Source organism: Prinia subflava, chromosome 10 (genome assembly GCF_021018805.1).
Source record: "Prinia subflava isolate CZ2003 ecotype Zambia chromosome 10, Cam_Psub_1.2, whole genome shotgun sequence".
Lineage (NCBI taxonomy): Eukaryota > Metazoa > Chordata > Aves > Passeriformes > Cisticolidae > Prinia > Prinia subflava.
Genome location: NC_086256.1, coordinates 2,501 through 13,898, shown reverse-complemented (window position 1 = coordinate 13,898; position 11,398 = coordinate 2,501). Strand labels below are relative to the sequence as shown.

The 11,398-nt window shown below is 42.2% G+C and overlaps 1 protein-coding gene across 2 annotated transcripts; it reads left to right on the top strand.

Moving 5' to 3' along the window:
- The first annotated feature begins 1,780 nt into the window (after positions 1-1,780).
- On the top strand, positions 1,781-6,283 carry NAA20 (N-alpha-acetyltransferase 20, NatB catalytic subunit). 2 transcript variants are annotated; one of them, XM_063406823.1, is made up of 6 exons: positions 1,781-1,916; positions 2,044-2,068; positions 2,157-2,247; positions 3,423-3,558; positions 4,528-4,673; positions 5,956-6,283. In XM_063406823.1, the coding sequence occupies exons 1-6, from the start codon at positions 1,864-1,866 to the stop codon at positions 6,039-6,041; spliced, it is 537 nt and encodes a 178-aa protein (XP_063262893.1). In that variant the 5' UTR covers positions 1,781-1,863; the 3' UTR covers positions 6,042-6,283. The 2 variants fall into 2 exon arrangements, with proteins under 2 accessions (XP_063262893.1, XP_063262892.1); XM_063406822.1 differs by lacking the exon at positions 5,956-6,283 and having other exon boundaries at positions 4,528-5,084.
- The last annotated feature ends 5,115 nt before the right edge of the window (positions 6,284-11,398 follow it).

Below are 11,398 nucleotides of genomic sequence, written 5' to 3'. Positions count from 1 at the left end.
AAAGGGAGTATGTCTTTGATAATCTCTATACTTATGCTTAAGTAAGGCCTAAAGTTGTTTCACGTGTACTTCACTCAGCAGAGATAGCCACTCAACATTTGGCCTGCACAGTTTTCATACTAGTAGAACTATATATTGATGTGTAGTCATTTAAAATAAAAACCCAAACTCACTGAATAGAAAATACGGGTTTAGGCTACAATATTGGGAATTAATTTGATAATAGTAAAGACTACTCTAGCCATGAACAGCTTTTGAACCAACTTCAGTCACAGTAACAAAAGTGCCTTTTAGCACTTCAGAAGTAAGGACTTTATCTTGAGTACAGCAAAACAGCCCAAAGTCCAGTTTGGCTGGAGAAAGTGCCTTAGTCACAGCAGTCAAGTGAATAGTTGAGCTTTTTCTCCTGTTAAGGGTGTGTCATTACATCGTTCTTGTAGTTCTGTAGGAAAAGAATGCCTCAAGCAGGAGAGGGCTATAAAGCTATATATTTGCCAACACCTCAAAGGATCAAGAACCAGCCTTAAATTGGTCTATTCCTTCTCCCAAGTTTCATATCCACTTTCACACCTCCACCACCATCCTGAAAAGCAGTCTCTTCCTGCTTCTGGCAACTCTGAAATCCCCCATCACTCTTGCACCACAACTACAGACCTTGAATCAACTGTCTCCTGCCAAAACGTTGACCCTTAAATTATGAGAAATCTGACAGATCTTCAGTCCAACGGGCTATGTTCTGTGTGGTATAGCCTTGCTGGCATTTCCTGATTCCAAATTCCAGGTCAAGAATGGCATCTTTCATTGTCCCAATACGTGTACCCAAGCTCCATTTACTGCATCTCATGCAGAATTTTCAAAGACAAAAATCAAGCCCACAGTGTACCCTCAAACTTTTGTGCAAACCTTCCTTCAGAATAACTAGAGTGATTTGGGCCCCTTGCAGAATATTCAGAAATAGCTCAGCATTTGAATTATGCTGATGGAGATGAGCAAAGTGGCATAGCAGGCCACATGGAGCAGGTGAATGCTTATTGGCATAGTGGACATCTTGTCTCTTTGGGTATTTTGGGTGCCACAGGAGGTGCTGTGAAACAGGTGGAGTGCAGTATTGTCCACTACTGAGGACAGTATTTTTGTGGAAGAAGTCAGTGTTGGCTATCATGACCTCCAGCCCTGTGCTTTTGCAAATGGTGAAGAGGCACCTACCTGCCGATGGCAGCAGCATCACAGTCAAATCGACGTTGTCTTTCTTGAGGATTGATTCTGACGTGCAGCCCTCTGAAAGCGAAGTTGAAGGACTAATGGTCTCAGGGGGTAAGGTGGAGAGACTGCAGCGTGGGATGGGCGAGGTGCTTGTATCAGTGAAGTGGTGAGGGGTGTTCGGGATCAGTCTGTTTTGGTGCTGAGAGCAGGTGTGGGATTCATTCCAAGAGGCGAACATGTGCTGGGCCCGGTAGTTCCCGCCTGTGTCCGGCCTCGTCCAGCGGCATCTTTCCAGATGCAGAGTTGTTTTTTCTGCATACGCTAGTCTTGCTTATTACGGTCACGTCGTGTTATGCGTAACCTGAGTGCGCTCGGGGTGGAGCTGCACAAGCTCAAGAGCACTCCTGGTACTGCGGCTCTGCTGGGCCCCGCCCCACCGCGCCTCACGCCACTACGGGCCGGCTCAGCCGTGCCATCCGCCCGCCCGCTGCTCTCGGTCGGGGACCCCGCGCCGTCCCCGCTCGGCACCGCCCGCTGCGACAGTCTCGGGGGCGGGGCCGCCTTCTCTGCCGCCTTTCCGTGGCGGAAGTGGCCCTTGGGCGCGGGAGCGCTTCCGGGGCAGCGTCGTTATCGCCACTCATCGTCGTGATCACCGTCATCATGACAACGCTCCGCGCTTTCACCTGCGACGACCTCTTCCGATTCAACAACATGTGAGCGCCGGCTGTCCCTCTCCCTGCCCCGAGCCCCTGCACGCTTCCCCGGGCCCCTGCACACGGGGTCCTCGGGGGGCAGGCCCGGGCTCGGGCCCGTGGTGAGCGCCGCTCTCTTCCCCCACAGCAATCTGGACCCGCTGACCGAGACCGTATCCTTCTTTTCGGGGCAAGGGTGCAGGGTTGGGCGCGGGCGGCGCAGCCGTGGCGTCCGCAGTTGCTCCTTAACCGAGCGCCTAGTACGGGATTCCCTTCTATTTGCAGTACCTCGCCCACTGGCCCGAGTATTTCATCGTCGCCGAGGCGCCCGGCGGGGAGCTGATGGGTTACAGTGAGTGCCGGGTGTTCCGGCGGTAACGTCTCCCTTCGTTGCCTATTTCGGGAATTATAACGCGGGAGTTTATCTTACTCTTCGCGTTTAGAAAATATCCAACATGGAAGAGGAACGTTGTGTTGCATCTTCCCGTTTCTTAAGTGTCTTAAGGTATTACGCAGGACTCATGGCCGTAGCTTCCAGTTTGATGTTACTAGCGCAGCGAGGACCCTTGGCTGTGGTAACATCCACCCGTATTTGGTGAATGGGTATTTCTGTAATCTGAAATTAAGTCCCTACTCCCCCAACACACAGTTAATAAAAGTGCTGGGCTTGCGTTTTGCATTACCCTGTATGGGAAAGTTCTGGGCCTGGATGTAATTTGCTGTGGAATATTTGTGTTTTTCAGAAGTCATGCCAAAGGAAATTGCCAGGAGGCGGGGTGAAGCAGAGTAATGGTTTTTGCAGGAACCCAGGAAATAAAAGTATTTGACATACTAAAGCTGAAAATATGTGTGCTGCACAGAACATTTCTCTGTATCCACCACACTTGTTGCTTATCAGCAGTGACTATGATATCTAAAAAAGCACAGGGTGGAAGTGTGAATGTTCATTAATAAACTAACATTGGATTGATCCAGTGTAGAAAGACAAGAAACTAGACAAAAAAACTTCAAAACACCATCCCCACCTCCATTTTTTTTCTTTTTTCTTTTTTTTTTTTCCCTTAAACGCATCGTGTTTGCAAGGCCTTAGCTTTCTATTGCCAGACTGGCAAAGTTTCCCAAGCTCTATTCCCCGTAATCTCCAAAAGTCTCAAATAGTTGCTGGAATAGTAGTTTTTGTGTTTCTAGCCCTCCGCTCCTCCTTTGTTTTAGTCAGATTTTAAATTTTGGTTCAGTGGAAGACTTGTGAGAATTGCATAAAATTTGCATTTAGAGGTCACCTCAAGCAAGGAATTTGCAAACTTGTTTGGTATTTTTTTACACTAGTCAAGAAAGTGCTGTAATATTTGAGCAAAATGCCATTTTTAGTGCCAGCTGAATCATAGAGTGAGAACGTAAACATCCCTGTTTTAGCCTTTACCACAACCATTGCAACGTGTGTTTATCCATGGCTTACTCCTTTTGTGAAGTTGTCTGGCTGCGGGCAGTACATTACTCCAAAGGTGCTGATGCTCTGTATGTTCACAGTCATGGGCAAAGCCGAAGGCTCTGTGGCTAGGGAAGAGTGGCATGGACACGTTACTGCTCTCTCTGTTGCACCAGAATTTCGACGTCTGGGTTTGGCTGCTAAATTGATGGAGCTCCTGGAAGAAATTTCAGAAAAGTGAGTAGTATGTTTTTCTTTATCTTTTAAAGTAATGTTTTAAAGTAGTCTTTCTGCAGACATCTGTCCCTGGTGTACATGGCAGAATTTTGCTTTACGTGGTGTTCTGATTTTCTGAAATTCTTCATAGTTGGAGAAAACGATAAGGAAGTTGCTTAGCAGTTTAAAATCTCAGGGTTTCTCTGAAAGCTAACTTGCCAGAGTGAGGAGGATGTAGCCTAAATTCCAGTAGAGATACTCTGTAAAAGAACATTTCTTGACAGGAAAAGAGCTTTGTGAAACAGCAGCACTGTTTCCTGTAGGACCTCCAACATACTCGTTCAGTAACTGTGGGCTTTGTGCAATGCTTTCAGGCATAATTCCGAACAAATTTTGTACCGCAGAGGGTATCTTAGCTTACTTGCCATCCCTTCATTGCTTGGTTACTTGTATCTGACAAAATTTAATTTCAGGGTCAGACAAACCCACTGGGAAATGTTCTTAACTGATTCTGGTAGGGCAACCCCACTATGGTTGGTAAAATTGGAAAATAGTATAATGTTTTGAAAAATTTGCCTTGTGAAATTAAGGGTCTGTCATCTTCTGATGGCAACTGAATTTTGTAACTGATTCCACTCTCCTAATCCAAGCAATATAAAATGTGGATTTTTTTTTAATCATATCATATGGATTTAGGCCTGTGGGAGTGTTTAGCTTGTCCTGTTCTTTCTATTCAAGTTTTTGGACCCACTGACTGGTGTAGAAGGGCTGTCCGACAAAAATAAAACAAAATCCATGCCTATATTGGAATTTTTTCTTGGTAAAGGAGTGTATCTATTATTACATTATGAAAGATATTTGATTAGCATACTTCATTAGAATTGCTTTGGTTTCATTACCTTAATTTATGTGTTGTTACTCAGAAATACATTTACCTGCTATTCCTTAATGTGGTTTTGTTTGTTTGTTTGTTTTCCTCCCCTGCTAAAGAAAGGGTGGATTTTTTGTCGATCTCTTTGTGAGAGTATCAAATCAGGTTGCTGTAAATATGTATAAGCAACTAGGCTACAGTGTGTACCGGACAGTCTTAGAGTACTACTCGGCTAGCAGTGGGGAGCCAGATGAAGATGCTTATGGTAAGTTCTCGTTCGGTCTCAGATTGTATGGAACGATTCTCATGTTGAGGGTTTCTGGGTTTGTTTGTAAGACTATTACTATTTTTTTTTTGGTATATGAAACAATTTCAGATAGTTGCTGATTATTGGGATTTTTGTATCCTCCTTTAGATAACTTTTCCTGCTCAAGATTATACTAATTACAAAGCTTAATCTTGCCATTTACACGTTTTGTGGCATCTCTGGCAAAATCAGCTGCAGAACAAGAATAAGCAAGAAATGTCAGTGCTTTCTTACTTTCATCGCACAGCAGGGACTTTAAACTTTTTCTCAGATGTCTACCTATAAATTAACAGTTGCCAGTGTTCAGCAGTAGCAGAGAATTGGGTGACATTTTCAGTTTAAAAGGGAAGAAACATGGAAATACAAGCATATTAATTAATGTTAATTATGTTACCAAAAGTGAACTACCAGGTGCTTCCTCTTTCTAGGTCCTTTTATTAATTATCCTCCCAAGGGGTTACATGGCCAGGCTGTGTATTGTTTCTGTTCTTGCACTATATGATATGTAGTATTGTGAAATACAAGGGCTGGGATAGACACCTATTATTCCTACCACCTACCATTAAATCAGAAATTTGTCCCTTTAGCCTGTCATTTCCTTTCCATTCAGCTGAGTTTCACACAGTGTTTTATATCACTGTTTTATATAACATATTTATAGTTGATGTCATTGCCATTGAGCAGCATTAAGAACATTACTCTGTCCCGAGGAGAGCTACCAAGATGGTGAGTGGTCTCAAGGGCAAGATTCAGGAGGAGCAGCTGGTATCCATGAGTTTGTTCCACTTGGAGAAGAGAAAGCTGAGGCATGCCTTAATCACAGTCTATAGCTTCCTCGACCAGGACAGCAGAGGAGGGGGTGTTGATCTCTCTCCAGTGACAGGACATGAGGAGATGGAGCAAAGCTGTGTCAGGGAATGTTCAGACTGGACATTAGAAGGCTCTTCACAGAGAGGGTGGTTGGTAACTGCAATGATCTCTCCAGGGAAAGGGTCGTGACACCAGGCCGATCAGAGTTCAGGGAAAATCTGCACAATGCTCCTAATCACGCAATATAATTTTAGGTAGTAGTGTGTGGAACAGGGAGTTGCATCCTTATGGGTCCCTCTCAACTTGAGATAGTTTTATGATTCTAGGAAATTTTCTTGATTAAAAATTCTTATTTTAATGGAGAATTCACATAATACAGCTTTGTACGATGACTGCGTTACTATTATAACATTTTTTCCTTTTGCTATAGATATGAGAAAAGCTCTTTCCAGAGATACAGAGAAGAAATCAGTTATACCTCTGCCTCATCCTGTGAGGCCAGAAGACATCGAATAACTTTAAGCTGTGATTTTCATGGAATTTGCTAAGTGTCAGGTTCCATCTCCTGTAACCCACAGCAACTTATGGATATGAAGTTTTAGTCCAAATGTTTTTCCCATAAAATACTAAAAAGCAACATTGAACAGCTGACTAACACTGTTTCTATTTGTAATGGCTGTAATACTGCCACACTTACTCTATTATTTTTCCTTTCACATATTGGAGATTTGGAGACTATTAAAATGGAATTACTCCTGTATGGTCTTTTCTTGGTTTTCTTGCTGCAGCTGGAATTTATTTCTGTTTCAGGAAGCATCTCATTGTATATTCTGCGATTTAACAGTTCCCATGCCAGGTTAATTGTGGTGGAAGAAGGCAAATGAAGCCAGGGCACTCAACTGGGATGCCCCAAACGCCTGCCAATTGCAGGTTATCAAATAAACCCTCACGATACAAAATGCTCAGGTACAAAAATACCAAACTCCTGGCCTACAGAAATACCAAAAACTCAACCTACAAAAAGCTAGATTCCAAAAAACCAGAATAACCTAGTTTCAAAATAATAAAAAAATTTCAAAATACCAAAGAAAACCATGTTTAAAAATCACAGATTTAAAATACCAGAATTTTAACCTAACTCAAGTTCCAAAATACCAAAGTGACCCAGTTTCAAAATACCAGAACAGCAAGTTCAGAAATACCAAAATAACAGTTTCAAAACACTAGAATACCAAGTTCTAAAATACCAAAATACTTCCATTTCAAAATACCACACTATGAAGTTCCAAAATATCAGAATGACCGCATTTCAAAATATCAAAATGCAAACCACCAATTTTCAGATCTCTTACATGGGTAGGATTCACAACCCCAAAAGAATGCAGTGTTGTCAAAATGGCATGTGTGCTACCACAATGGATACTTTTTCCTCTGATGACCATCAATACATGTATTTATTTTAGTTGTACCGCCAGATGTAATAAAAATTTTACTTGAAAAGCAAACACGTAGTTTTCTGCTTAGTTTGTGTCTGTGAGAACCGGCATTTGGGCCAGAGAGCTGGGGTCAGGATCAAAGGATGGAGTAAATCTGCTCCCTGCAGATGCACAGGGAAAGACTGAGGAGCAGGCAAAGGGAGCATTTATAAACTACATTAATATTTTACTGGAATTAAGGGTGGTCTGGTACAGGGGTGCTCGGGTCTAGTCAGGATTTGCCATAAATAATCCAGCCAAACCCCTGACCTCTCAAAGGATGTGTCAAACATTTCAACAGAAAAACAAGTTTGCAAAACAACTGCAAAAGAAACGTTACCAGTATTCACTTACTATTCTGTGGGGAATTTCCTTGCTAATTAAAAACCTAGGACATACAGAATTTTGGAAGCAGAATCTGGATTTGGCCACGGGCACCCAGCCCAGAAGGCCAAGTTTTTTTCCATGGAAAGGAAAGCCCAACACCCCGGTGTTTAAGGGACAGTCAATGGGCTGTGTAGGGGAGGGAACCACCAGCAGGGCCTTCTCCACCTCACCCCCCCCCGCCCCCTACTCCAAGGTGCAGCAGCCCCAGGGGTGACCAGTGAGGATGAGGAGGGGGCAGCTCCTACCAGAGGCTGCTTTCAGAGGGTTACCCGGGCATACTTGTGCAGAGAGCTGCTAGTCCAAAGGGGCCAACAGAGGCATCCCAGGAATTCTTCCAGGAACAATGGGTGCAGCATCCAGCAGGGACTGGGGAGCAGCCGAGTGCACCTGGGCACGGAGCATCACTTCAAGAAAATGCGAACGGAAAAAGCCCTTGTGCCAAGGGGCAGCACCCGAGCAGGTAGGGCAGCATGCGAGGTCCCAGGGGGGAGCTTTCAACTTTCACCTTTCACCTCGCCAGTCCCTTCACAGTGCCCCCAGAAAAGAGAGGGGTTATTAGGAAAAAAGAGGTTTAAATGGAGGGAAAAATATTCCTTTTCCTTAATTGCCTGCATTTGAATTGAACAGGAATCCACTTCTGCAATTTTAATGGTCTCAATCGAAGGAAGCCCTGCCTTTTCCATGCTGTTAGGTGTAATAATTGATAAGAAGTCCCCATTTTCAATTATTTTCCAGTTAAAATGGAAGGGGGAAACACTGACGATGCTTTTTTATGGGTCTGAATTGAGCGTAACTCCCCCCTTTTTATCATCCTAAGGCTTAAACTGAGGGGGAAGCCCAGCTGTCCCTCCTTTTAAAGGGTTTGAATCATGGGAAAAATCCCCCTCTTTACATCACCGGAGAGATTTAAAGTGAGGGAAATCCCTCTTTCTCCCATATTTTAGGGGATTAAGTTAAAGGGCAGAACCCGTTTATCCCTATCCCTGCATAATCAAGGATACTCCCAGGCCTCTGTTAAGCAGTGGAATGAGGGGAGAGCTGCATTCATTTAATTTGGTAGGGGTTTTCTACTTTTTCATTATTGTATTCTTTCCATGCTATTTAAATATATTGTGGGGTTTTTTTCACGTTTTTAATTTTTTTGTTTTGCATTTTTTAAAGGTATTTTATTTCTTGTAATTTTATATATTTTTTAATTTTCTAATTTATTTTTCTTTTTTCTTTTATTATATTATTACTTTATTTTTAGTTACTTTTTTTCTTTTCATGATATTTTATTTTTATCTTGTAATTTTATTATTTTTTATTTATTTAAATTTTTTATTTTAAATTTTTCTTTTTCAAACTTTGTTTTTTCACTTCAAAATATTATTTTATTTTTTAATTTTTATTTTATTTCTTATTCTATTTTTCATGATTTCTTTGTCCCTTTTTTTTTTTGTCCTTACTCTTTCTTAACCCAAGTATGTGGAATTTTGGCTGTTGGCAACAAAGAGGTTAAAAAATGACATCCATGTCACTAAATGTCTGGATATAAGTGAGAGTGCAGTTAGAAAACCTCTTTATTTTCTGCTAAATTAAACCTGAACAGAGAAAGCTGTAAACACCATGGTGCCTTTTTTCCTTTTTACCCCATAACAGTTTTCATAGTACCCATGTATGGTATTACCAGCAGTAACTTGAAGTGGAGGTGTATGTAAGATGTAGCAATAAAACAAAGTAGATATTTTATTTTGTAACTCTCCAAACCTCATTGTTTAATAAAAAAGAAATCCAAACCAATGCAAATAAACAAAATAAAACCCCAGAACCTCCCCCCCCCCAAACAAATTCCCATCCAAAAGAACACAGAAAGAGAAAATAGACCAATATTCTTTTAATAAAAATAAATTCTTTCCCCTTAGAAAACCAGGCTAATTTAATTCTGATTAATTGTGGTTCTGATGTCTTAGGTTAATGAATTAATATAGTTTAAAATATAAACAGACAAACCTGAATTAAAAAAATATAAATATAAAATATTTAAAATAATATCAAGAATATAAATACATCCTATATATAACATTACATATATTATAATAGTCTATATTAAACACACATAGATATGAATAGAAAATATAAATTGTAACAACAAATATAAATATAAATATAAATATAAATATAAATATAAATATAAATATAAATATAAATATAAATATAAATATAAATATAAATATAAATATAAATATAAATATAAAAATAAATATAAATATAAATATAAATATAAATATGGAATAAAATAAATATTGGAAAATAGCTTAAAATAGAGGCATTTTTAGTTTGATTTTGGTTCATCTCAGGATTCTTTTAGTTGTGGTTGGGGGTCTTTTAGGGCACTTATTTTAGAGGATTTTGGAAAGGGATTTTTGGACACGTTCTTTTTTGCCTCCGTTCTCCGCCTGTCGCCAATGCCCTTGGCAGCCCCGGGCTGCGCTGGGCCCCAGTGCTGCCGCCCTGTGGACACAGCGTGGTACTGCAGCCCTGCCCCGTGCCCGGCCCCAAGGGGCCCCTGTGAGCCGGGCCCCAGTGCTGCCGCCCTGTGGACACCGCGCGGTACTGCAGATGTCCATCCCAGGGGAGCTGCTGGCTTGGCTAGAATTGGTTTCCCGGTAAAACTGGGGGCTGTCTAGAAAACCTGAATTTATGGGAGGCACTGGGTTTGTTTTCCCTATCCCTGCATCACAGTCAAGAACACTCCTGGAGCTGTGTTAGGCAGTGGAAGGAGGGGAGAGCTGCATTTATTGAATTCCTTTGTTGTTGTTGTTCATGTATTTTTTCATGCTATTTTATTTTATTGTGTTTTAGTTTTTCATGGTTTTTTGTTTTGACTTTTAAAAAATATTTTAATGTTTCCTCAAATTTTTAATTTTTCGATTTTTAGTTTACTTTTATATTTTATAGTTATGATTTCACTTTTTATTTTATTTTCAATAACTTTTAAATTTTTATTTAGATTTATGTTTTATTTTTATGTTTGCGGTTGTTTTGTATTTTTTAATGTTTCCTTTGTGATTTTTCCTTTGTCATTTTTTCCTCTATAATTTTTTCCTTTGTCATTTTTTCCTCTATAATTTTTTCCTTATTAATTTTTTTATGTTTTATTTTTCTCTTTTTAATTTTTTTCCTTTTTAATTTTTTCCTTTCTAATTTTTTCCTTTCTAATTTCTCCTTTCTCGATTTTGTCAGGCACCCCCCTTTAAAACCGGGGGTGCCTTCGGCCGTGCCACAACAAAGATGGCGGCCCAACAGGAAATGGTTTCAGCCACAAACAAGATGGTAGTCACCTAATGCCCCGCTCAAGATGGCGGCTCGGCGAGCTCCCTTCGACCTTCCAAAGATGGCGGCCAAAAAAGGCGGGAAAACACAAGGACCACCCATGGGCGTCGACCCAACTGCCTGCGCCCGACCCCGAAAACGGCGCCGCCCGGGAATAATTTTCCGCGGCGCTTCCTGACGCGAGGGAGCTGTGTGCCCGCTGTGCCGCGCCGCGGTGCGGTTGCGGCAGCCATTTTGGTGAGGCGCCTGAGTAACCCGCTACCCGGGGCCTTCGGGGGTGCCACAAAAAAGATGGCGGCTCAACCGGATGTGGCTTAACCACAACCAAGATGGCGGCGACGACGGGAGGAAGTCACGTGAGTCCACTCTCAAGATGGCGGCTCGGCGTGCTGCCTTCGACCTTCCAAAGATGGCGGCCAAAAAAGGCGGGAAAACACAAGGACCACCCATGGGCGTCGACCCAACTGCCTGCACCCGACCCCGAAAACGGCGCCGCCCGGGAACAATTTTCAGCGGCGCTTCCCGGCGCGAGGGAGCTGTGTGCCCGCTGTGCCGCGCCGCGGTGCGGTTGAGGCAGCCATTTTGGTGAGGCGCCTGAGTAACCAGCTACCCGGGGCCTTCGGGGGTGCCACAAAAAAGATGGCGGCTAAACCGGATGTGGCTTCACCACAACCAAGATGGCGGCGACGACGGGAG